Genomic DNA, 27,398 nt, shown 5'->3' on the forward strand with positions numbered 1-27,398 from the left:
AAGGCCCATGTATAATGGGCATGAGGCACCCTGCTAGTCATTGCTCCCAAACCCAGTGGACTTCCCCAATGGGGAAGGAACCTCCATCCTGGTGGGAAGAATGGGCACTAATTACGTATGGAGATAGGGTAAGAGGGATTTGGAACACACTGTAACAAAATCTCTCACTCTAGACTGAATGATGTCTTCTCATCTTCATATACTACCTTGGAGAATTCATTGTTAGCGTTGAGGTTGTGCTGTCCCCATGCAGAAAGTGACAGTGTAGATTGCAGTGGTGCAGCAGTGCAGATAGCTCAGCATATTGTTCAACAAAACTACTGCTGCCACATAGGGTTGGATAAAACTGGCTGTGAGTAGGGATCAGGTAGTTGAAGCTGGATCTGAGCAAGGCAGCGATGAGGACAAAGGAGAGCTGGAGGGTGCCTTTGGCCAAGTCTCAGTTGTGTGTACAAGTGTGTAGTTCAGAAACACTGATGCATTCTTCTGTGCTGCCAAGCTCTTGGGTGGCAACCTCTGATTAATGATTTGTGCCATCTCTAGTTGGTGGGGAAAGTCTATCCTAGCATGGTTGTGATTTTCTAGGACTCTTCTGTCCCATTCAGGCATGAGCAATGCAGTGTACATTGGGCATAAAGCCATTGGTTCTTAGGCCACTGCAGTCTCACAGAGGGCTGCAGCATTTCCCCTCAGCAGTGTGTACTTGTGGCAGCACAATGCACCATTTCTTTCCTCTGAAGTACCGCTACAGCTGCTGGGCCATTTGGCAATCTGAACAGGGAGCAAGAGCCTGCACTGGCTGCTGACTTCCTTGGTGACACCTAGCTTGTCAGACTATCTCAGAAGGGATCTGGAAGAAGCTTTTCTGTTAAAATGCCTTTTGTATCTATAAACCTGTGCAAATGCTTGGAGAGGTGTTTGAAAAATTGTATATGCTGTTTTAAAATGAAGTTTGAAAAACCTGGCATTGTATACTTCATGTATCAGCAGCCATAAACATCCCATATCATGGACAAGTACTAAACACCACCACGCAGCAGGTGAATCTTGGCACAGTGGCAGAGATCAAGGTTGTAGACAAAATGGTAGAAGGAAAGAAAATAACATTCCCATTTTGCTGAAGATTCAGTGGTCAGTACCCTTTAAGTAAATAACAGTTGGTCAGAGTGACTCAAGTAATTACTGGCAACTTTTGATTTTTGTATTGTTACAATCAGGTTCTTCTGCCTGTTTATTTAGAGAATGTGATGATGTATTTTTTGGTGTGATTCAGGTGTTGACTCGTTGGTAAAAAATTTTGGCCAGACTGATAGGAAGTGATCTGTATTTCTTTTCAAGTGGGTTCCATAAGCACGATGAAAGAGAGTTGTGTGAGAGTTTCTGTGGGAAAAATGCTGTAGTGGTATGAGGCAGATTCTGTTTTTCTGCCACTGCTGTTTTGGATGGGAGCTGGCAGCTAATTATGGATCGGGAATTAGGGGTACCGTGGGAGTTTGTTGACGGTAACACCCACACTAGCAATTATTGCTGTGCAGTAGGAGCAGAGCTGTAGAACAACCTGCTGGTCCTGAGGTCCAAACATCTGTAACGACTGTATTCTTGAGGTGTTGGACTAGTTCCGCTTGGGTTGCACAAGCTCCACCAGTGACTCAAGTGCCTGGAATGTGCCCCTAGAGAGCTGCTCCAGGTTTAGCTACACCCTGAAGGAATCCTCTTTGTGGGCTCTGAGGCAGCAGTATGTTCTGCTGGGAGAGCTGCTCTGAACTACAAATTGGTGTAGAGAGAGCTCCTAAAAATCTGGTTTGCTCTCTTAAGTAAATTGAGACCACAGCAAAAGTCTGTTGAAGGAGGTGGCAGTACTAGTTCTGACTTGTTATCTATAATATGAATTACTCTTACTGGATCTTGATTTAAGAAAAAAAAATCTTTTAATCTGTTGTTGTCTTGGCTTCAGATATAGGAGGAAATGAGAAAGCTTTTTCTAGGCCTAAAGAAGAAAAAAGGGAATCAGCATTACAACAAGAGGGTAAAATGGCAAAAACCCTAGTGCAATTATCTCTCCAGGATAGCTGCAGATATTTTGACATAGCCTTCTAGTGCTAGATTCAAGAAGTACCTGTGTAGTGGGGAGCATAAAGCAGTTACAGACTTATACTGGTATTTCTAGATGTTTTATTTTAAAGAAAGAAAAATCTAATAATGCAAAGAGGTTTCATAAACAGCCTCAGCTGGAGCATGTGCTGCCAAACTGAGGGCTTCATATGAAGTGAACTGTCTCAGGGTGAATGAGTCAGCTTAAAGGGGTGTAAAGAAGGCTGTTATTGAAGAACTGCTTGAACAGTATTTACTACAGGCCCATTTGTGAAACACTGTCACTTAAATTAACAGACTTCTACTCATTGAACTATGTTCTTTAGATGTCTTACAAGCAACATCAACTTCTACTACTTATCACAAAATAGAAGTCTTTAGAGCATCAACTCAATTGACTTTTGTGAAGTTGTTCTATTGAAGGGGAAAATCCCTTTTAAAATACTGAGCTGATCTTTTGTATTTAATGTGACAATCCATCATATATTGACTTTGCAGCCAGCACCTTTTTGGGTCTTGTTGTAGTTTGAGCTGGGTGCCCCCCTGGTGCATTCACTTCCTGTGTCCAGAAGTCCAGCCCAGAGGGATGGACACAGGAAATTGTGTATTTCCTACCATAATTCTTTGCACCACTATAAGATCCAGTGTGGGGTCTGGCACTTCCTCTTTCCTTCCCTCTCCGAGACTTGGTAACTGGGGGAAGAGATCTCCCGGCCATGGGCCTGACTGGGCCCAAGGCCACAGGGGGATGGGCAGTCTCAGGCCTGGCCAGCTGAGACTAGCCCAGCAGAGGGAGGGGGAAGAAGGAGCCCTGGGGGTTTTGCATGCACCCTCAGGTGGGGATGGGATCTTTCTTTGTCACTGCGCTTTGGGTTTTCTGTAACATTCACTGCTTTCTATTTAAACTTTCATCACTTTTGCAATCCGTTTGCCTGAGTCGTTATTTCTGCCTGTGGTGGGGAGGGGATCTGCCCCAACCCATTACAGGTCTTTAACCTAAATCTGGGATGAAAGAAGCTATAAATGTGGTTTCCCTAACAGGTTCAAGTTATGGTGCATTAATTTGAACACAAGATAGTGTTGGAACTGCACTATCAACTGGAAAACTTCTTGATTCTGATGAAGCACGTTTTGTTCCTGGTCATATTGGCTGCTTAGAGTGTACTTAAACACAGCTTGAGCTGTTATTTCACTCTTCTACCCAAATTTGTTTTCCTGCCCTCCTGTGCAGTGTTACTCAGAAACCTCTCGATTGTCCTGCACTGTCAGGCCAGTGGCTTTGCTCTTTGAAAACACGTTGTTGCAATTTCTTGCAAATCATGGCTGAAAATTACATAATCTTAAAAGCCATTGCTCTTTTCCCTGCATTAAATATTCATATCTTTTACTCTTCCATTTCTATCCCCTCTCACAAGTAGATCAGCACAGACTGACGTACCTTCTGTCATCAGGGGGCTGAGAGTCCTGCCCTGTGAGCTCAGCAGAACAATGTGAAGTCCTGGAACTCTTCTGCTGTCATTTTAAGAGCGGATTGGCTCTTTGTTTTTACATAAATACCAACTCCATCATAGCTTTTTTATGTCAGAGCTCGCCGCACATTTTTTTCTCCCTTAAATACCAACTCAATGAATAGATTTTTACAAGCTGTAGCTGCTCAGTCATTTTGTATGGCTTTTTAATCTCTAGAGGCCAGACAGAAGTGTGATCCTTCTTTATTGCTCAAGTAACGCAGAGATAGGACCTGCATTTTAGTAGCACATGGGCAGAGAAGTACATCAATATTTTTCTTTTCCATCCCTGTATTTTCACTTCTAGTGTTTTGGTTTGGTTTTCTTTAATGAGTTTTCTACAGGGAAAAAACTGTTGCAACCAAGTAAATGCTATGCCCTGACAGAAGTGTCTCACACAGGAGAAAACAATCATTTTTTGTGGAGGAGACCTGAGAGAGAAACTGACACTCAAGTGGGAAGTTTTTGAGACAGCTGATGACTTACCTTGGTTTCAGGGCACTGATAAAACTGCTGTTGGATTGATCTGGTATGATGTGGGGTTGTTTATTCTTCTTCAGGTTTATATTTCAAGCTCTCCTACGATCCTAACTCAGATTTTAGTTGTATTGATGGATTTACTCGCCGCTGTCAGACTGCAATCGATTGATTGAAATCCATAAATAATAAACATTGTTTCCATTTAAGATGCAGTAACAAGATGCTGTTGGGAGAAGTTTTACGTACTTGTGCAGCTTTTTATAGCTAACTCCCCCCAGAGCCAAGTCCTGACACGTTCTTAGTGATAGGAAGAAGCTAATGTCTTTCCTGCATGTTTGTTGAGGCCCTTGGGCCAAATCTTACACAGCAACTGAAGGAGAGGACGCTCACACACCTGTTTGTGGAAGGGTTACATAAAAAGTCCTGTGACATATTTTAGCATTAACCAGTAAGCTGAGCAACTTGACCTGCTTTACCCTTCACGGGATATATGCTATTAAATTAACAACAAGGAACAAGGTGGGGGGAGAAAAAAAGACATACTAACATGAAAAAACACATTTTATTGCACTTAAGTTATAAGAAAATAAAATTTCTAAGTGAATCAAACCATAGACACAATCCCTTTAAAGGTTGTTTTCCTCCATCATGTCAGGTTGTTACATAACTAAAATTAACCAACTGGAATCTGATTGTTTTAAATCAGACTATAAATAAAACAAAACAAAACAAAACAAAAAAAAAACCAAACCAAACCAAACCAAAACAAAAAAAAAAAGGAGGAAAAAAGATCGCCTAGGATACAGTGTTAAACCACTTTCACAGTTCAGCTTGAGTTGTGGCTCTTGGAGAATGAGGCAAACCATTTGACTCCCTTCGCTTTCTCATCGTGTTTGCATGTGACATCGTTACAAAAACGCACGTTTTTGCTCTGTCAGTTCCTCCCAGCAGTAACTGTAACAGTTGTTTGTTTCTCTCTTTTTTTTTTTCTCAAATACTGTAAAACACTAAGACTGACCAGCAACTTTATTTTCACTTTTGTATTTTATAATAGTCTTTTAAAAATTTTGTCACTTTGTTTTTTGTTTGTGGTTTTTTGTTTTGTTTTTTTTTTTCCTTTTAATGTATGTTCATTCCATTCACCACAGCCCTCACAAAGAAAAATTTCCCCACAGAACAGGCTGCAATAGCTTTGTTCTAAGGAATGTGTTTTAATTTTTGCCCAGAAAAAAAGAAAATAAGCTTTGCACACACACTCAATTCTTTATTTGCAGGCAAACTTCACTCTTAATTGTCTGAAACTCTTCCACTCTCAGCCTCTTAGAGGCACAGTTGGCTCAAGTTTCAGTGGCAAAAAGTCTTTTTCTGTAACCAAACTAGAGCAAATTTGGAATTCAGTCTGGGACTAAAACGTCACAGCAGAAACAAAAATAAAAAAAAATAATTTGCTTTTCTTTCTTTCATTTAGCAGCATAAATAAGTTTGGCCACTGGGAATACAGTACAGGGGTGGGACAACAATCCCATAATTGAAGACCTACTTCTAGCACCAGCATTGCGAATTAAATCCATCAGAGGACTCTCAAAACCCAGGACAACTTGCCACCTCAGAGCAACTTATGTGTTGAAGAGTGTAGATGGAAGCAACAGTAAATAGATTAAACAGAGGCTAATACTGTGATTGACATTGGCAATGGTTGGCAAAAAAAAGAGAAAGAGGAATAAAAGAGAAAAAAGAAAAAGCTCTGATAAACTGTACAAAACAATTCACAGTAATATTTTAGCTTTTCCACACCAGGAATGGACTCTTTTTGTTTGTTGCCTTTTTTTTTTCTTTTTTTTTTTTTTTTTTTCATTGCAGATGCTCTCTAGTATTTGAAAGTCAACCAGTGAATGCTCATAGGTGTTGGAAGGGACCCCTCTGGAAGTTGTCCGGTCCAACCCCATGTTCAGAGCGGGGCTAAGAGACAGCACGTTGCTCGGAGGGGCTGCCGGGCCCTAGGGTGGCCCAGGGGTGCACGAGCAGACTCGCCTGTGCGGCTTCTTTCAAGATCTTTGTGGTAAAATAAGCTGTTAACAAGAACTGTAACAATTTTTTTTTTCCACCTCCAAATTGCTCAATGAGCAGTTGGAGGAAAGCAAAGAAATAATTGCACCTGGTTTCATCTCAAAAGTCGCATTTTTGCAAAGCTGCCCCGGTCAGAAGTGTAGCCTTTTTATGTGACGAGACAGCAAATGCCTCTCTTGTCAGTTATAGTTTGTCATCTTTGTCTTCTCCTTTGTAGTCTGTAGGTCTTTAGGATCTGTTGCCCCAAGCCAACATCCTGCACCACCAAGGACAAGGGATTTTTTTTCCTTTTTCTTTTTTCTTTTTTTTTCAGGGGGAGGGAAAGGAGAACATCGTCTACACATTTGGACAAATTCATCTCTCTGCCCTTCACTTCATATCCACGTCAAAGTCCAACACCAGCAGCTTTGTTTCCTCAGTCCCGTTGCGGCTCCCCACCGCACACACTAGCTTTGTGTTAGAAGCTCTGATCCGCCACACAACGCCTCCGCTGCCCCCGCTCTCCAATGTGACTAGATTGCGGATAAATTCACCCGTTTTCAAGTCCCAAAGTTTTACAGTCCCATCATCTGAGCTGGTAATAACAAAGTTCTTGTTGAACTGTAAACAGGTCACAGCACTCTGATGCTTGTTGGGACCTGTAACAGCAAACCAAAACATTTTTATTTGTGATTAGAAAGCCACGTCAGACAGCACCGCAGAGAGAACAAATACCTGGCGTTTTGCATGCAGCTTTTTCTGTCTATTAGAAGTATTAATTCAGCTTGTGCACTTTACAGGGGGCGAAGTCTCGCTGTGCTTTCAAAAAGCAAAGGCAGGTTTAGAAAAACTCCCCAATATTTCTTTCTTTCTTTGTTACAGTGATCTCCTTTTGTGGTGTACCAACAGCAGGGCAAGCGTGCACCTGGACACTCATGAGAATGAGCTTAAGCATCCAGGTGACCACTGTGTTTGTCTCCCAGTCCCTTTGAAGAGTTATTATGAGATTAGTCTCTCAGTAAATATTGACAGTCATCTATTGACATATAAATATAATGCCGTTAAACAGCTTTATTTAATCTCCTGCTCCAGCCAGGGATGCTGCATGTGAGCTGTGGGAATGGTATGAGACCTTTGCTGTGGGGAAAAACAAAAGGATGTGTTTGTATGTGTGACACTCGAGTGGCAACTGTCAAAATGAAAAGAAAAATCTTTCTTCTTACTGAGAAAAAGAAAACATCTTCTGCTCATTTCTCTTGATTTATTGCAACAGACAGCATACTTTGCCTCCTGATCCAATTAATCAGTAGGCTTTGAACATCCAAGTGACCCCTAAATAAATACGTTGACTATTTTGAGATGTCATTTCCTACATATTTCTGTGGCTTATTAAGCTAATATACCCGTAGCAAATTGCTATCAGTCCAGACCATCTGCCTTTCATAATAGGCAAGTGATTTGAATAGATTAGATTAAATACATTTTGTTCTTCTAAAGCAAAAAAAGGAGCTGTCATCAGAAAAATATTTAAGTTGTAAGTGGTCTGTGCTTGTTTCTTTGCAATTCAAGTTTTTCTACACAGGACCTGCAGCACAGATTACTGCAGGCAGCTGGATTTACATACAGGTAGTTCAAGCTCACCTTGCAATGTCTGTAAACATTGTCCTGTTTTAATGTCCCAGATTTTGACTGTAGAATCAGCATTCCCAGACACAAGTATATTGTCCTTGAGTTCCATTCCACTTGTGAGAGACTGGTGGCCTGTTAGTGTGTGAATGCAGTTGCCTGTCTCCACATCCCAAACTCGGATGGAAGTGTCAAGAGATCCACTCACCACATGGATGCCATCGAACTACGAGAAAGGTAAATCTGTTACAAACAGTTGTAGTAGCACCTGAAGAAGGCGGCTATTAAGCATTTAAGTCACCAAATGCAACACTAGATACGTTCAGCAACTATGCTACAAACTAAGAACTCAGTCTACATAGAACATTTGAAATCACAGCCGGTGGCTCATGGCCATTGCTACTTCCTGTGGTAGACACGGGCTATGAGGTATGTGATTTTAGGAGAAAGACTCTGAACCCTTGGTCTTTGAAAGGTAATACAACTACTTTAAACGCAGCAGAGCACTCACCACACTGCAGTGTGCAACAGGAAGAGAATGCAGTCTTCTTAACAATGTTAACAAGCCAAACCTGCCTTTTACAAGTCAGAGAGACTTTATGGTGGAGAAGGGAAACAGTATTAACCCAGTATCCTCTACACAAAAGCCAAATGGAAGGAATGCAATTGAAAAATGCTGGGTTTAGCCATTTAATAATCATAACTGACTGCAGTAAGGAACTTTAACTTCCTAGGCACTGCAGGAAAGGGAACATAGGCTATCATGAGTGTACAATTTCTTGGATTTTTCTGGTCATAGATATAAAACATGTAGAACATAAGCATGTAGTGAAATCAGCTGAGAGGTGAGACACTTTTGACCAAGAGGACTGAACATGTGAAGAATATAAAGGTGGAAAGTAACTTAATAGTGACAATGGCCTTAGAGTCCAGAAATCTCAAAAAAAGGAGAGGAAAAGAGCAGTAGAATAAGACTAGTGGGCCTCAAGGAGGAATTCTTCAGTTGAGACTTCCTTCCCAGGAGGTTTTTATATTCTATTCTCTGAGGGGAAGAAGAGTTCAGGAGAGTTGGCACTTTCTTAAAGCCACAAACTATCCTTGTGTGAAGGAAAGATAGGAAGTGTAGTAAATTACCAAGACCCACTTGGCTAAAGCACAAGGAATTGTACAAAAAAAGTAGAAACCAGATCAATAGATGTGTTTAAAAGAGCACACTGGGACAACATCAGAAAGGCAAGGCACAAACCAAGATAAAACCAGCAAGAGCTGTTAAGGATGATAAAACACTATTCTGTAAAAAAAACCCCACAACAAATCCAAACAAGAGGAAGGCCAAAATAAAAAAGCTCATTTATGCTCAGTGGGAAGGAAACTCCAAGTGAGACCAGCTATTTAACTTTTTTTTTTCTGCTTCAGTCCTCAGCCATCTGAGTGTAGGCTCACAGTGCTAACACCAGTGACAACTGAGTACAAGCTTTTGCTAGAATGGGGGAAAAAAACCTACATAAGGCAAGTTGTTTTAAGACAATTTCAGAGACATCTGCTGCTATCTTTGAGAACCCGTGGAAGACAGACAAGTTTCAGATGGCAAATACAATTCCTTTCCTTATTGACAGAGATGATGAGCAATGAGGAATTACAGATCAGTCAGCCTAACTTCAACTTTCAGAAGGAACTAACAAATAATCAATCTGTCTGTAAACCCTTAGCAATGCAGTAAGTAGCCTACCTTCAATTTTCAGAAGGAACTAACAAATAATCAATCTGGCTGTAAACCCTTAGCAATGCAGTAAGTAGTAGCAAACATAGATTTGTGGGAAAATTATCTTAACCAGTATGTTGTTTTTTCTGCAACAGAGCAAAAAGCCACGTGAAGCAGCAGATGTCTTGATGGCATTTTCACAAAGAGAGAGGCAAATTTGAGGCAGAGATACTATCCCACTCAGATCGCTGTTCACAGCACTATTATAAATATTAGAGTTCCGGGAGGGCTTTGGCATTTAGTATTTTTGTTAGGATTTGGATGATATTTGAAATGGTAGAACTGACCCAAAGCAAAGAGTGTGAAAGTCGAAAAAAAAAAAAAAGAAGGAAAGGAAAAAATAAAAGTAGTGAAGATTTGAGCTTGGCAGGGAACAAATGAAGGTGTAGCTGCAGCCTGGGAGAATGAAGGCCGAGCAGGAGTCTTTGTTACATCTAAGACAATCCAACACTACTTGTCCATGTGGACAGAGTGGTATCTAATAATGGCAAAAAAAGAACCTAATTTAAGAGCACTCAAATATCTGAGACTGATGCTGCTCATAAAACCTGCAGAAAACTAACTTCTTACATCTCTGCAGTCACACATGGTTGAGCATGGCACCTAGGTTCATAATAATGTAGAGTGACTGGCACAGACAAACTGCCGATCTGCTGTGTGCATCACATTTCTGGTGAAGATACACTGAAAGACACACTCTGGTATCTGAACTAGGGGGATGCTGTGTAAGGCACATAAACCAACTTCTCATTTCTAATAAGCGCTTGCTAAGACTTCGATTGGAATGCTACATCCTGTTTTGGGCACCCTGCTTTCAAAAGAGGATGTGAACTAACTTAAGTTCAGACGAAAGGATAAGGAATTCTAAGTAGCCCAGCAGATGATTTGGGTGGAAACACTACAGAATGTTTTTCTTTCCTAAACAGAAGTAAACCAGATTGATGTAACAAATTTTGAATTCTTTCCCCCTTTTCTGAAAGTTTAATCTAATCTTTAATCTAATACTGCTATAGTCAAACAGGCAGTGGTTTGGATCAGTGATTGAGCTGTTACCCATGAACTCTGTGAAACATATGGATTACTTGAAAGGCAGCTAAGAAAGAACAAGAAAACACAACATGGTCAGTAGTCTGAAACTGCTGCATAAATATCTCTGGAAAATGTTAGGGTGCCTACAAATAGGGAAATACTGAGGTATAACAGAACCTGCCAAGGAGCTGGCTCAAGGAAGAAAGGATGGGTATTCAGCTGGGTTATTCTGTTTATGGGAGTTCTGCTGTTTGGGGCAATTTTAAAGAGTCTTTTTGCCCTAAAACTGTTAAGCAGCATTCTGCCTCCAGGAATGTGTTTCAGAATGCCAAGTTCCATTTACAGGGTGTAAATAGTATTGGTGTGTAACACAACCAAATTATTTGATCTGTTATTACAACAGTGTCAGAACAAGACATGACTATTCGTGTGCCAAAACGAAAGCCAGCAGTGAAGATAAGGCAGAGTAACACATGCTGTTCCAAACTGCCCTGGATGGAATATTTTTAAGACATAGGCAGGTAAGGTAGTACAGCATTTTTAACATGCTGCTTGTCTAGACAATACTTCTCAGCATACGAATGGAAGAGAAGAGATGGAGCTTTTGGATAAACATTACTACGTATTTTGGAAAAGAAAACCCATCAGGTGTTTTGTTCCTATTTAATCTATTAAGGTGAGATACACTTAATGAAAAATGTCTCTAGCAATGAGCTTCACTCTCTGAGCCACAAACCAGAGCAGTTACATGCCAAACGCAATTTCCCGACTTTGAACTGTCTTTGTTAATTTTTTTTTCAAGTCCTGCCAGACTGTGGCGAGAACAGGCACAAGCATGAAATTAATTCCTTTTGCCTTTCAATGCCTGGAAGTGATGCTTTGACTTTATGAATGAACAAGATGATCTTTGGGGTTAGTAAAGGTTAAGAAGGGTCTACATGAGGTCTACATGTATCTTTGCCAGCATAGTTCTGCTGAGCAGTCCATGTGGCTGGTAGGCAACAGAGCCATGCCACAGTGCAGTGCCGTGTCCTAACAACGTGCCTCTGCTAACAAAGCCTCACGGTTGTAGATCTGGCCTCTACTCAGAGAAAACGAAGTAGAAGGCTGGAGATTTATGTAGGAACATAAAATTTTAGGTTCAGTCTTAACTGTGGATTAGAGTTTGGAACTGGAAGATGGGACTACAGAGTAAGGGTAAACAGATCTGCATAATTCAGAGCATTAGTCCAGTGGACTTTTGGAGACATTTTAAATTCCTGTATCAAGTGATTTATTTAAAATAGTGCTTTTAGAATTTCTTTGGGAAAGCAAAAACAGAGCTCCAAAATACATGCAAGATTAAAAACACCCAAACACCCACCAAGCAGCTCAGCAAAACCCACAGAAATACTTAACTTGCTGGTAATAGAGAGTTGGGCTTTATTGTACTGGGTGCTTAAAAAACCCCCACAGCTCTTCTAAAAAAATCTCAAGCTTCTAAATTAAGACATATATAACATATAACTAGTGTAACAAAAGGAGAGAGCAGACTATCAATCACAGATGCCGCTATACTCTTGTGACCTGAGTTGTTCTGGAGTAGGTACCCACAATTTAATAAACAAGGTGAAATAAGCCGAGTTTAAATGTTACTTAAGGAAACTAAAGCAGCAGATGAAAAACCACATACCTGTAATGAGTAGACTCTGTTAGTATGCCCTTGCAGTGTGTGCAGACAGGTCTCTGTCTCTGGATCCCACACTTTGACCATAAAATCATATGCACCACTTACAACCCTTCTGCCATCATACTGAACGCACCGAACTGCAGCTACGTGGCCCATCAGAACGTGTAAGCACTGGCCCGTCTCTATGTCCCAAACTCTCAGTGTAGCATCTCGAGACCCACTGACCACTCTGGAGGAACAAGAAAACCCCTCCTGTACTTAGCATTGGACATAAAAGTATTAAAACAATTAGACTTGGGTAAAATCAGTTATGAGTTTTAATTTGGGACATTAGATCATATCAGATATTATTCCACTAGCCACCAGAGGTCTGCTTTGGCATGACATTTTATTGCGATTGCTGATGACTCCAGTGGTTTCTGTTCCTTGCGCTCATCTCCTCAGGATCTATTTGATATAAATACCAACCAGTGTGTAAGAAGGGCACTTCATTCCTAAACACCAATATGGTGCCAGGAGGAATCATGTAGACTGTTGTATCTATCTTAGAAAGCCTATGCTTATGCTGAGCTCCAGCCAGTGCTATGAGTGTTCCCTTTCAATGACTGAGTTAACTAGGAACAATTAAAGAAGATCTTTAGGAGTTTTACTTTTAGTAAAGTAACAGTTTTCTCCTTGATTTTTTCAGCTTATACTGTTAAAAAAGTTTTAGGTAAGAACAGAAATGAGAAGTAATTAGTATCTATAGAATTGGTAAGAAAAAAAAAACATTATTCTTCAAAGAAAAAAAAAATAAAAGAAGGGGGGAAAAAAGGAAAACAAAATACAAAAGAAATGTAACACCAGGCACTTTGTTTACAGCTCCATACTTGGTCAAGTAAGAGCCTTCCAATGTTCATTGACTCAAGGCATGGTTTACTAAGCCAGAAATGATGTTAAAATTTAACTAACATACTGCAGTAGTGATTCTTAAAAAGTCATCTTGTAAAATGAGAAGAAGTTTGTAACATTGACAAAAAGGAAAAATTATTCAGAGTGTGGGAGACTGGATCACAGCCTAACAAAGAATTAGTTTTCAAAGGACGTAGAATGTGACTTTATAAAGTACACGACTCAATTTTCTGCTCTTTAATTAGTACCCTTATGCTTTTGCTTCCATTAATCATCTCCTTTGCACTGATTTGTGTAGTTTAGTGTGAATGCTTTGCCTGGTTTGTATTTCACTCCACGTTGGATGAGGTATCTAAGTTTAACAAGCACCTGGTGTGAACACAGGTGCAAAGGCCAAACCAAGCACGAGTGTAACTGACAAGGCAAACCGCGGCTATAGCTTTGGACAAAGCCTTACCTTTTCTCATGGAGATGCATGCAGCGCACGGTGGAGGTGTGTCCGTACAAGGTGTGTATGCATTCTCCAGTCTCAGCGTTCCAGACTTTCAGCGTTCGGTCTGTAGAGCCACTGATGATGATATTGTCCCTCATCTGCGATGACCAGACTCCGCCCGTGTGCCCAACCAGTGTTCTCAAACACTGAAACAAAACATTTCGCTTAGTTACCCTTTTCCCAGAGTTGAATGGAAACTCAAGAAAAAGGAATTCAGGAGGTAACAGGATTCTCACAGAAAGAACCAGAAGACCCCTGGAGACTACTTTGTGATGGAACAAGAAATTCCCACTGTTCATAATGTTCATCAAATTCCTCTCTCCATCATTGGTACTTCAACTACAAAGAATTTTCCCTACAATCTTCCCCCTAATAAACTAAGCTAAACTGTCTTTCCAGATTTCTCAATACAGGGTGTGTTTTTCAGCCTGGAGTAATTTTTTTCCTGGCATTTTTCTGAGTCACTGCAGGTTTTCCAACAGCAGTTTGAAGGGTAAGTGTTAAAACTGCAGAAAGCATTCACTCAGTAGTTTCACCACCAATCTATAAACCATAAACTCCTTTTGTATTGTTTGTTTATCCAAGAAACACTGCATTCTGAAAGCCAGAGCTATGGCATCAATACTGCAAAATCATGTTTCAAGCCTTTTTCAGACTTCCCTGTTGCCCAGGAGAGACCCCCACAACACACAAGCACAGCCTGCCTTCTTTGATCCCAAATACATGGCAAGATTTCTCACTCTGCAGAGACAGTGTTTGCTCACACCCACTTCTACATAACCTCCATGGCTCTGGAACAATGACCTTTCTCCCTCTCTCAGCCTGTATTCTTTACAAGTACCAACTATATATGCTTTCTCACCAGGCAGCAATAAGTGCTAATTAGCACAGACAAGAAGAGATCCTTGCAAGACCCCTCTAGAAAGACACTCCATGAAGATTCTGCATTTACATTAGCAACATGATCTCTATAATTACCCACTTTCTAACCCATTTAAATACGTGCCATGTTGATTTTTGCAATGCTCTATTTTCTTCAATAGTGCCACGGGGATATAGCCTTGCAGTGCACACAGCCATCTATTTCTGCACTAGTATTTTTATCAGTCAAACCTGTAACTGCACGAGGAAAGAGGTCAAGACAGTCTGATGATCTCCTTTTCTGTAATCTAATGCTAAGTGGCATTAATTGCCATGGCCTGCCTTTAACTGTTAGTTGACTCCTCTTCATGTAGTCCAATATTTTTTATCTGAGATAATGTATCCTAATTACCTTGTCTTTCGGTTTACTCCATTTAAATACTGACACATTTCAGCTTTCTGACTACCCTTCGGATTTTCTCCTTGTGCTCACAGCTTTTGAAAAAACACCATTTTTACCCCACAGATTACTTTTAGAAAAAGATCATCAAATACGGGTTGCCTGGATCAACTGCGGTAAGAAAGCCCACAACTTTGTTATTTAACGTCCCTGTGAGTTTCAGCTGAAATGTTCTATTATCACTGCATGCTGCATTTCCACCACACAGTTCTCCACTTTTTTCTGCATCAGCGATAGTATACTAATTTCTGTTAATATCCTGTTCTTTCTAACACCCTTGAAAAAGCCTTGCTTTTTTGCTGCACATAGAGTTCCTGTTCTCAAAGATTTTTTCACTAGCCTTCCGCAATTCCTGGCTGCTAGCTTAATTCACTGCTATCAAATCCATCTTTTTCAGTTCATAGCTGTTACACTGTTACAGTTCCTGTTATTTTTTAAAAAAGTTCAACTGATTTGCTCATATTTTAAGAAATCATCCTTCTAAAGCAGCAAGAACACAGAATCCTTATTTTGGGCTTTACATCTGTCAAGGGAATTATTTAGTCATGTTCATTTGCACAAACCAAGCTTTAGGGGTTTTTTATTTTATTAATTCTTCGGCATCAGTAAGCGTGAGGGCTCATACAGCACTATTCCATCTTTTATAGGCAATTGCTGACTCTCTTAAAGGTTTAGGGTAAGGAGTCGCACTAGGAGTTGTAATTACTTTCAAAAAATTACTGAACAGGAATTGTTAAGTAGTGCTACTGTGATCAGTTTTAGATATTTAAAGGAACATATTGCTTTTGAGAGGGTGGCATCTACAAAGGAACTATTTTTCACTTGAGTTTAGGCTGCCCTTTTCAATTAAAAAATGTAAATTTCAATATGGGTTCCTTCATTAGACAGTTTGTTGTAAGGAAGCCAACAGAGGCAGGGTGAGGCTGCCTATTGCTTTTAATTTTATTCTTCCTCACAGTAGTATTTAGAATCCCGCTGAGGATCTTCTAGGCATGCAAATACAAATGCTTAACACATTCAGCTTCAACATTATAAAGTGGATACCTTTTACATCTTAAACACGTTATCCTCAATAGCTGTCCTGTTGGTCACAGAACTATTACCATTAAAACATCTTAAAGCTACATATATATAGCACTTGTCTAGAAGGAAAAAGCACTGTTTCCCTGAGGCTTTTTCTATATCCTTGGAGTGTGGTCAGTCAGTCACTTTACAACAAAAATTCTGTGTGTTGGATAGCTGTGATGTTCTAACAGGAGTGAAATGTTCAGTACTGTCTTTTTGACTGCACATATTGTTTTGGTTCTCTAAACCAGAATCAGATTATTGAAGCTTATTAAATTCCTGCCTGTGCTGGATGTAATTTAATAGGAAATATTTAAACCTAAAGCAAAGGAGTTTTTTTGTTGTTTGTTTCAGGTGGGGATTTTTTTTGATGGTTCAGGATTATAATAGAGCTTAGAAAGGAACACAAATTCAGTATTTGAAATTAGAGCCAGTAAAATTAGCATCCCATTTCAATAACTTGAAAACAACAGAAAGAATGCTAGAAGGCAAGTGAGAAAAGGAGAGTCAGAGGGGTAAAAGCAGGCTAAACAAGGAAGCTTTCAGGGAAATAAAGTAACATATCTATCCAAATTCTTTAGAAACCATGTCACAAACGACTCCACAAGAAAAGAGAATCACCAAGAGAAAAGGGATGTATGCCAAAGGTAACATGAGTAGCATTGCAATTTCACATCAAGGTGACTTTTTGCAACTAGTCTAGTTTTTTGTGTAGAAAAAGATGACCCAGATGTTCGCCAGCACTTTTTCCAATTCCTGCACCAGACAGCACTGAAGACCACCCCGCAGTGTGGTCTGATGGCACAGTAGTATTTTGCCATCCCAATGCTCCATCTGTAGCTTATTGCTGAAGGAATTCAGCAAAATAACCAGCTTACCTTGCCTGTGACTGCTGACCACACTTTCAGCGTGTTGTCGTCAGAGCCACTCACTATTCGGTTCCCACAGAACTGAAGGCATGTGATCACGTGGTCATCATGGCCTTTGAGCACCTGAGGATGAAGAACATAAAAATGTACAGTCACAATTTAATGCAGGAGATTAGAGAGAAACAGGAGAAACAAAGTGGTCTTCTGATTCATAAATTAGAAAATGCTAGGGTTGCTTCAATAATAACAAGGCCCCTTAATCCCATGTGTCAAGTCTAATTTACCGCCAGCTGGGACCAAAGAAGGTATTTTCCTTCTTCCATGGAGTGATACTGCGCTGCTTAGCAAGCACACTACAGTTACTGTAAGCCTCCAAAATGCACCAGGAACAATCACTAATAAAAGTAGGCTGAATTAATTGCTGGACATTGCTCAATTCCTCTGCAGTTATTCCATCTCCTTATTTTTCCATTGAGTTACTCCTAACTCAAGAGTTCTTTCAATCTGGAGTCAAAAGGATGAGGTTGTATTTGCTGCATATTTGTGTTCTGATGGTCAAGAATGACTGGGCAAGCAGCACCAAAGTCAAAATCCAGAAAATGGTTAACACAGTGAAATACAAACAAAAGCAGTAATTTGTGCTGGAAAGGTGAATTGGAACGTTGCTTTATAGAGGCGGGAATTTTCAATGCTTCATTTGGGAAACACTGCAAGTCAGTATGTTTTACTGCAATACAGCAAGAAGTCCTCACACACAGGATAAGGAATTTTTTATTTAAGACATCTGACCACCTTTCAAGATGCTCATCGAAATGAAATGGGCATTTGGATAATGCCCCAGGCTGTAATTTTAGTAATAATGCCAAGATTACTTGATGTGGCGTAGCAAGGCAAGAAATACAGCGCCATTGCCGGAGGTGCACCGAAGTCATGACCAAAGAAACAGTGGGATACAGCCATAGGTTTTCCATGGGAATTTTTTTGTTCTTGTTTTTATTATTTTGTTACACAGTAATCAAAAGAATAGGCAAATTGCCTTAAAACATTAAAAGGCTAAGAATATGGGTTTTGCTTCATGCTTCTGACTGCTTCTTCACTACAGAGTTTGATTAGACAGCTGCTCTTTTGTTTTACCAAGGGTTTGAAGTATTGCTTCTTATCTTCATATTGGAAAAGATGTAAAGATAATACATCTATTATTTTAAATAATACAATTCTTTAATGAAAACATCTCAACACAGAATGAAGTTACTGTCTTGGGCTGCTCAATTCAGAAAAAAAAAAAGTACAAAAGTAAAGCATTAAAATCATTACTGAACAGTTGTGGAGTATTTTCATGGTGCAACGTGGCCCAGCTCTACCAGTACTCCTGTAGTTATATGCATTATATATGTGTCTGCATGCTTAACTTAAACCTGAGTACTTTAAACCAAGCTGCCGAGATTCTGTGTCTCAAAGAGACTGACATATTTATAGCAATTCAAAAATTGTACAGAAATTTTTAGAACAGCAGTGGAAGATTTCTGGTGCATGAAGAATCGAGCTTTGATTTACTAACATGGTGTTCAGAAACTAATTTAAACACAGAGTAAGATAAAATACAAAATATTTTTTTGTTCTTCTACCAATACATTGCATTTTTGTGCATGGCAGAAACAAACAACGCCTGAGTAGGTCCTGTTTTGTTCATGGCACTATGCACATAGCTGAGTAACTCACCTTAGGCGATTTAAGTTCTCCTCGCCGCCAGTTGGTATCAATCCTGTGCTGTCTGATGTAGGCGCTTTTCCATGGGCTGTGTATAAAGCCTGGTTTGATTACTTTCCTCCTCTTGATATGTAATGGTTCATCAATCCCTACAATGAAGTTTTAAAATAGGGGGAAAGGGAAAGATGAGGCCACCCTGAAGAAAACAACTTCTCTCCCTCCCAAACCTTTACAGTGGTCTCTGACATTAAATACTGCATTGACCTAACAATCCCCTGCACACCAATGTTCGCACTGTGTCAAGCCCTAAGTTTATCGTTTGATGCTGCCAACCTACTCGCTTGGTTTCAGATCCGCCCCTTTTGTTGTTTTCTCCAACAAAGTCCATAACTACTTTTTGAAGGATTTGAAAATGAGAGCAGGAGCAAACCTCACAGTCTGCGGTCTTCTCTGGTCACTCATCTTTCATTACCTTTAAGTTCACTGTGACTCTTGATACTAGTTAACTTGCAATTCTTTCCTTGATTTGAAAGGCTGCATGCAGCCTTTTGGGACTGTCCTCTCCTGGCTGCAGCTGAAGTATAGCTATGCCTTTTCTGAACTGACACTTAAGCAGCAGTGCTTTGTTGTAGCCCTGCTACTGTGGGCAGCTCTTTTTTTCCCCCCCCAATTCTCTTACCCATCTCTCTTTTCTATGCAGCTCCTCGCTCCACTGCATCTCATTACTAGCAAGAATCTTGTCTCTTGCCAGTATGTGGATTTCACTCTTCAGCTTTTAGTCCTTTCACTTGTGTCTCTATCTGCAAGTCTTGAATTAATTGCTTCATATTGCTGAGCCCCTCACCAGGTCTAACCAGTCTACAATACTGTTTTGTTTGTCTGTGCTCTCCTGCCCGGCTGAATTTATTTTTCCTTCTAAGTTTGCAAATGTAGGCTCACTCCCCTCTCAAACTCCTTTTTTCTCACTCTGTCCTCTTAAGCACTTTCATTGACATTTGTAAGAGGAGAATTGTTAGAGAAGATTTAAGAAATTAAGACACCTGGCTTCCATTGCAAAAGAAAACTAATCTGAGCAGGTGCCTCAAGAGACCTCCAACTACATTAACATTGGTATGTTTTCTAAAGCCTTTGCATTGACCTCTCACAAGCTCTTGTCCCCATACTCAAAGGCACTCCTGTGTTTGCATCCAAGAGGGATTATTGCTGTGAGATGACACGTGTGCCCTGTCCCCTAGAACAGGCTCCATGTTCATGTAATTCTCCTCAAAAATGTAAGTGTACATTTTTCTTGTCCTCAAATATGTGGTTACTTTCCAGAGAGCCATTCTTTCCCACTCACATTCCTGCTGAACCACCACGTCTTCTTGATTTACTGCAAGCGACATCCATGTGGCATACAGACTGCCTACCTCTCTCTAGGCAGTCAAGTTAGCAGCTTCTGCCCCTACCACATGCCCTTTCTCTGTTGATTTTTCCTATCTATGACATGAAATTTCAGCATCCCTTCTACCCAACCACTGAAAAAGCTTTTCCTCCTTCTTATTCACCACCCGCTAGACTGTGCTCCAGCCATTTTTACATCTCAGCTTTTATGTGCTTTGGTTGTATTTTGAGTAAAAGCAGTCCTCAAGAAAAGCAAAAATAACTACTTTAAAAACATACACCTAGTATACTTTACAAATAGGATGTTCAAACTTAACTCTAGGTTCATTTCTAGTGCTCTATGGATTACTTCTGCTTTCTACTTTCAACAGAGATCCAGACCATGTAGCTCAAAGCATCACCAGCGGTAAATTTAAAGTCACACGAATTGCCTTGGTAAAACTTTAAGCTTATTATGTAAATGATCTGTACTTTTTATGGCAGCCACATTTTGTCCATTACATCCATCCTTTTGCTCAGCCTTACCCTCCTCTTTGCATTTCTCTCTCCAGAGGAGATTATCTTCAGCCAGAATTCTCCAGTAACGACATGTCTGGGCTGCCTGCAGAAGGTCCCTGGGTTCCAGGAATGACAGCACATACAGTGCCAGCTATAAAAAACACAAAAAGAAAGTGTTTTTTCTGCATTGCCTCTGAATGGAAAAGTGAAGTAGCTCCCAAGTATCATCAGGAGCTGAAATCCAGGAAATTGAAACAGTAAATTATTAAACCACCTCAGAAACTTAACAGTTTACTCCAGTGGGCACATGGAAGTATAACAATCATCTTGAGTTTAACTATATCCATTCAGATCACATCAGAATTTATTCTGCTATTTGCAAGAAAGTAAGTAGGTTCCAGATGAAATCACTGTTGTATTTTTTAAAGATGTAATCCACGTTACTTTGAATCACTAGCAGAATTATCACTAAAATAATTATGTTTATGCTAACAAGCTAACAAGCACACCAAAGTTATTTTGAGCATTTAACTACAATGCTTGCATGTGAGCACAAGGAAAAGAATGCCGTGACGTTGTCAAGCCTAAATACAACATAAGTAAATGCTACACGCACTTGAGTCCAGAAGCGCCCTGCAGCCCTGGGGAATGCAGCAAACATATTGTCCATCGTCTGATGAGAATGCAAATTCCTAAGAGATGTGATGGGGGGTTCTATGGACTGGGATGCAGGATGAAATCAGGTAACATCAATACTGTACACGTAAAGTTACCAAAAACATATGGGAAATCCCAGTGAGCACTGGAAGATAAACAGGAGATGAGCTTTACATGTGACAAAGTTAAAGCTTGGGAGAATTCAGACCTCATTTGATTGAGCTAAGCCATAAAATGACCATGATAAAACCCTCAAAATTATATTAAATGGGAACAGAAGCATCTGAAAGGCAATTCAAAACACATGGCCATCTTTAAGGGCACGCTGGCCAAGTACAGATTTTTCCACTTGACAGCAACAACGCATCTCCCCGGTCACGGAAAACAGAAACACAAGATGCAGTGAAGTCCCTTCCATGGCTAAAAACTCTGAAGAAGGATCAACATGGATAAAAAGTAATGCAAAGAACTACTTACATGCTGAAATGGTGGATGCAAAAGTTGTCAGGCAAATGATATCCACTTGTACATCTGCCTGATGCATCTTTTTATGTCTAGATTTTTTTAAAATTGAATTTTCAGCTGAAGTTTTGCTGTATATAAATAGAATCTGCCCTTCAATGCAGCACACACTGGAATTCAGTAAGAAATAGGCTGATGGCCTCAGCAGATTTTTTGACCTTATTATATGAGAAATGTTTATTTTCAGCAATGTAGACCAGCCAGTGACCAAGCAGGAAATAAAAAGTCAGTATATTAGAACTGTTTGTATTTTGACTACACACAACCCCCCGCCCCTTGTTTGCAAGTCATCAGCTGCAGCTCATATTGAGCATGTAGGACTCCACATTAGATTCCATATGCACCCCAGGCCATAAAACTGAGGAATCTTCCTTCCGTCCTTACTGAGGAATCTTCCTTCCGTCCTTACTGAGGAAGTCAGCATTTAGGAGCTGGTCTAAGACTCTCTATCGTAAGAGAAACAACAGCACCCATCCTTTTAGACTTCCTGGAATGTGAAATTCTTTAAGAAGTGCTGTTTCCTAACATAGAATAGAATACATAGAATACATAGAATAAACCAGGTTGGAAGAGACCTTCAAGATCATCGCGTCCAACCCATCAACCAATCCAACACCGCCCAAACAACTAACAGCAGCAGGTGGTCCTGCATGTGGCAAGAATCAAATGTGAGAGAGATCCTTTCCGGTTTTGCTGGATATTCAGCAGAGTTTGTTTAAATACCACTTATCTGTACAGATACGGGCGCTTGCAAAGATGGTGTTCATTAAAACTGCTGGCTAACTGATGCTGAATCGGGTTGTATGTGGGTGACATTTATTTTGGACTATATTTATCTAAATAGTCATCAAGAGTCAACACACCCCACAGTTGACTTTAAGATTAGCAGTGCTTGAAAGATGACATCCCTTTGTCTCAGCTCATGGATCTAGTTATAAGAAAACCCCAGGTAGCAAAGATGTGACCTTTGACTTGTGTATTCAGGACTACCCTCTGCTGTAGTGTCAGTAATACCCACTAAGAAGCAGTCTCCTGCCTTTTTCTTCACTCACACAGTGGCAACAAAATTTCTGTGGCTTCTGTGGCTCCTTTAACTCCTTTTGTTTCTAGACTTGGTTTTCAAAACCAAGAAATTTCAGTAATTATTTAAGTCTCAGCAAGAAAACAGGAGTATTCATTTCAGATTAATTGTTGGACTTCACATTTTCTTATGAGGAAAGCAAACATTTTCTTGGTTATTCAGCTATCAAGTTAGTGTCTTTGCATTGCTAAAAATATTTCTGAAGAAAAACACTCCAGTCCAAATCATCCTCTTGATCTGGTTAGGGAACAAAATCATAGTGTTGGATCCAACAGCGCTTTAGATAACCACAGATGTTAATACACAGCGACAACTCACGAGAGCGTGTTTTCACAGGATGCTGGCTTAGACAGGGAAGCCTGTTTACAGAATTACTGACCCTAACAACTTGTTCTTGCCCCAACAGCTCGGTTCATCACCCCCTACTGCAGCCAGCATAAGTAGAGGAGATGATGGAGTTAGCTCGATGGGGTTTTTTTGTTTAACCACATTAACGTTGTGATATGACTGAGGGTTGGGAAGCTAAAATTGCTGAAGCCAGATTCACTGATGATGCCAGCCAGTCCATGGAGCTAAGCATTTGACAATATTCTGGTTTGAAGAGGCAAGGAAAAACCAGTAAAAATAGAAAAATGGAAAGTAGCTGACAATGGAGTCAAGAAGCTGATGACAATGGAGTCTTTTCTGTGAAGGAACTGCTAAAACGGCAATAGTAACATGATCACTATTTATAGCATAACTACACCACTTGTACACTGCTTGTACTTGAATTAGTTTTGCCACTAAATCAGGTGAAGACAACTGATCTGTGAGTTATTGATTCTGTTTTAAATGTCCAAACTTAGTAGATGCAGAAGTGGCAAAGTACCTTCTGTCTTCTCAAAATACAAAGCCTTGCTGCTTTCCTTTGCCTCAGAACTAAGGCTGCTTAGGGCTTCTCAAGAAACGTGGCCACCATGGAAAGGTCTTAATAAACTCTTCTCCTCCCTAAGTGTCTTTTCCAAGAAGGCTGCAACAGAAGTGCTTCTGTAAATACTAATTGTATGTCCTATGTAATGAGCTTCCAACCCTTACAAATGTTAACCAGCAAGGGAAGGCTGTGACACTTCCTGACTCATGAAGATGATAGCCTATAAAAGGAAAGGAGGGTCTTGTACATTCGAGTATTCAAAAATAGGATATACATCAGGGAAAAATGTCACGAAACAGAGACACAGAACAGTCTTCAGGCAATAAGACCATGTTAAACACAGCAACCAAATACTAGCACCAGAATCTGTTTTAAGAACTTGCTTTGTAATATGTTAATAACTGAAGACTCATGAAGGCTTCAGCCCCAACCCAACACGAGGCAGATCTGGCAAGAGAAAATGGACTTCCCACTCCAAATAACACAACAATTTCCAAATCACCAAAAGCTATCGAGGTCAGAAGTAGCATTGTAAATCATCTAAAATATATTCATTTAGTAATTGTAGCAAACTGGGTCTATAATCTCTCGTATATGCCATCATGTTCTAGTTGCAAGCACACCAAGAACTCCTCTTCTATGGACAGCATTTAGGAACACATGATGAAAAGCACACACGCTGTAATCCAAATCGTTGTTTCTCCTTAACGTGACACAACATGATCTGATTTGTAGTCAAGAACTTACTGTAAGACATCTGCTTAAGTAGGGTTTGGGTTTATCCCTAGTGAGAAGTGCTTTTTATGGATTTACTTCTGTTGTGTTTTGTTTTTTTCAGTAGAGATTGTAGGGTTCAAAACAAATTCAAAATTAATATTCACAAACCCCACCACCACTTAAAGTGTTAAACAAAAATGCTTGTACTTACAGAATAATGTGCAGAAAGGTCTGGCAGCCAGAGGAAATTTTTGTGTGTGCATGCCCTAATAGAACTAGTTCTCTCAAAAAACTGCACAATCAGCCCAATTAAGCCAGAGAGATATTTTTAAAGCTACAGGGATTTTGTTTAAAGGAGTTGTCCATATTTCCAGGTACCCAAATGCCCATCAGGAGGAGATAAGGTATGTGGAGCTGAAATTACAGTAGCCATATTATGGCAGTGTGCCAAATTGTGGACCTCTAGCATCAGTTTACATCATTATGCTGGCAAAACTAAATGCCAGCATTAGCATGGAGGTTTTTAAAAGGTGGCAGCTAAGGCACTGTGTTTCCCAGTATTAACATTCTACTTCTCACCTCTTTTGGGAGCAAGGAAATGAAGTCTCTTTGAAACTGGGGCTCTATCACTTGCATCATGTGTTTTACTTGTGTTGGTTCGCAACTATCAATGAGTTCATCTAAAGCAAGTAATTTCTCTGGTCCACTCCAGCTCTGCAAGAAAAAGAAAGAAACGGTAAGCTTAGCTTAATACACTAGCTTGGGTTATAGTACTAAGTGCCATTGCTCTGCCAATAAGGCAACTTAAGTTTCCTTCTCAAGCTATATACAAGCATATAAAGAGCGTATAAAAAGCCAGCAGGATAAATGCTCATGTTAATTACACAAAACTGAGAAGTTAATCAACTAAAAATATTCAAAATTGCTACATTGATTCATAAGCTAAGAAAGGATTTGTTATACACACACAGATTAGCAATTAAATAGATAACAATATTTAATAATAATAATAAAATTAATTAAGCTTCTTTTGCAGCTGATGAAATCTATATACACATTACTGACAATGAAGGGGTTGCAACAGAACATGCTCCCTCTCTATCTTTCTCCATTGTGCATTCAAGTGAGACAGTAACTTCCAACCTTTATGTCTTATCTGGTACACCAAAACCGTTAAATTAAATAAAAGGAGCCAAAGAAAGTTTCTCTAAAGTACATTAGCTTGCTGCCTGCTTATTACTACGGTATGTCCCTAAGCGACAATGCTGTAATTTCAGAATCCTGGCTAGAAACCAACGTATATTTTGTAAGTATCAATTTACACTTGAATAAAGAGGGAATTTTGACTGGCAATTTTCTTATCTCACATTTTTACTAATGGGCACCATAAAATTTGAAGATTTTAATAAGGTTCTCCTCTGAGAGCACAGCAGATTAGCAGCATCATTTGCAGAAAAAATTAGTAACAATATAGTAGACATTTGAAAAGCACGTCTTAAACTCATCTATGCTCATCAAAGAGTTTTGATTTGTTATGTGAAAGCAATTTAAAGAAAAAAAATAATTTTTACAGGAAAACACAACAGCCGCTGCTGGCTGATTTAGCAACAGAACTAGAGCACAAATAAAGCCTTAGAAAATGAGACATCCCAGTTTTTGAGAGCAGATTCACATTCTTGAATGTTTTTCGGAGTGACACTTAAAAGCAAATTAGCACACACAAAGGATATTTCATTTATGGTAAGGGGCTAACTGGAATTAAAAAAAGGCAAGATATCTTGCAATTGAGAGTTCTGCATTAATCTGCCATGTATCTCAGGGCCTTTATTACTCCTGCTCTACATTTCTGTTCTCTGGATTTGACTGACAATTAACACTGGTTTCTGTAACAGGACAGTGTTCGTATGTGGTGAAGTTTCTGCAGACCAATGAGGCAAGTGAGGAAGAAGGAGGAATTTTTCAAAGTGAACGCAAAGCACACGAATCCCCCACTTCACCTGATGTAGAAAGATAGTCATGTTACATCAATTCTCCCTAATTAAAATGTCAAAATACTTAGAATGTCAATAAAGGTATCCTTTACCCACATGATGACCCACCTGACTTTCTGGTGACCCCATTTCATCAGGGCAGTGAAAGCAGCCTCAAGCTGCCTTAATTACGATGTGAGGACCTGTTGGGAGAGTTGTGAGAAAGGCAGCAGTGTGCAGCAGCTTGTTCAGCCCAGTTACATGCTCTTTCTCTACAGTAAATACTGGACAGCCAACTCTAACAGAGGAGGGGAAAGGAAAGGAAGTTCCTATGAGCTGAACCTCTCCGTACAACTGGCAACTGGTAAGATGGTCTAAGGTGACAAGGAAATATTCCCCATTCATATATGTGTATGTGGATTGTCACCATAGAAGATGAGGGTTTCCATGTCTCATATCCAATACTTCAAAATACTGAAAAGAAGCAAGAATATCTCAGCATAAATTGCAGCAGTTCTGCTATAAATTAAATGTATTCTAAATTTCTTTCAATAGAAATATTTGCAACACAGAGCAGTTCTCCATAAATCATGAAATGAAGAACTGTCTATCTCACCAACTTTCCAACCGTGGTTTGTTTCATTAACCCAGAGCTTAGCTGGTATTAGGTACAAACACTTGCAATCTTTAATCTCATCTGTCAGCTGTAGTTGAATTTAGGAGAATTAGAAAAAGGGAAAGTAATACCTATGCTGCTTCTTTGTAATGGGAATTTCCAAGGTCAGTCTATCCTTAATTTGTAAGCAGCTGCATTAGAGCAACTCAACCTGAAGAGCATTGTTTTTTGCTGTGGTAAACATTGCTAGCAGTTATGAACATATTATTGATTAATAAATTCACTGTACACTATCTTAATATGTAACTCAAGCTTAGGCATTTTTGTTCTTAAAATAAAATACTCATCTGAACTGAAAAGGCAAAAGATTCAAAAATTATAAAGAAATGCTAATGAACAAAAGCAGCACCCTCTCATCTGTCCATTCATCATTAGGGGATGGCTACAGGCAGCTTCCTAAGGCTCTTTTTGAGCTATTGGCTGCTAC

The 27,398-nt window shown here is 39.8% G+C and overlaps 1 protein-coding gene across 2 annotated transcripts in view; it reads right to left on the reverse strand.

Moving 5' to 3' along the window:
• Window positions 1-5,177: 5,177 nt before the first annotated feature.
• FBXW7 (F-box and WD repeat domain containing 7) overlaps window positions 5,178-27,398 on the reverse strand; it is a 179,212-nt gene continuing 156,991 nt past the window's right edge. For both annotated transcript variants that reach the window (XM_054165209.1, XM_054165220.1), the window contains 8 exons: window positions 24,905-25,039; window positions 20,466-20,589; window positions 18,570-18,706; window positions 16,860-16,973; window positions 13,560-13,741; window positions 12,215-12,440; window positions 7,767-7,977; window positions 5,178-6,784 (listed from right to left, as the gene is read on the reverse strand). In XM_054165209.1, coding sequence (XP_054021184.1) covers window positions 6,516-6,784; window positions 7,767-7,977; window positions 12,215-12,440; window positions 13,560-13,741; window positions 16,860-16,973; window positions 18,570-18,706; window positions 20,466-20,589; window positions 24,905-25,039 — 1,398 coding nt within the window. In that variant the 3' untranslated portion in view covers window positions 5,178-6,515. The remainder of the gene's footprint in view (window positions 6,785-7,766; window positions 7,978-12,214; window positions 12,441-13,559; window positions 13,742-16,859; window positions 16,974-18,569; window positions 18,707-20,465; window positions 20,590-24,904; window positions 25,040-27,398) is intronic.

This window comes from Dryobates pubescens, chromosome 1 (genome assembly GCF_014839835.1).
Source record: "Dryobates pubescens isolate bDryPub1 chromosome 1, bDryPub1.pri, whole genome shotgun sequence".
Lineage (NCBI taxonomy): Eukaryota > Metazoa > Chordata > Aves > Piciformes > Picidae > Dryobates > Dryobates pubescens.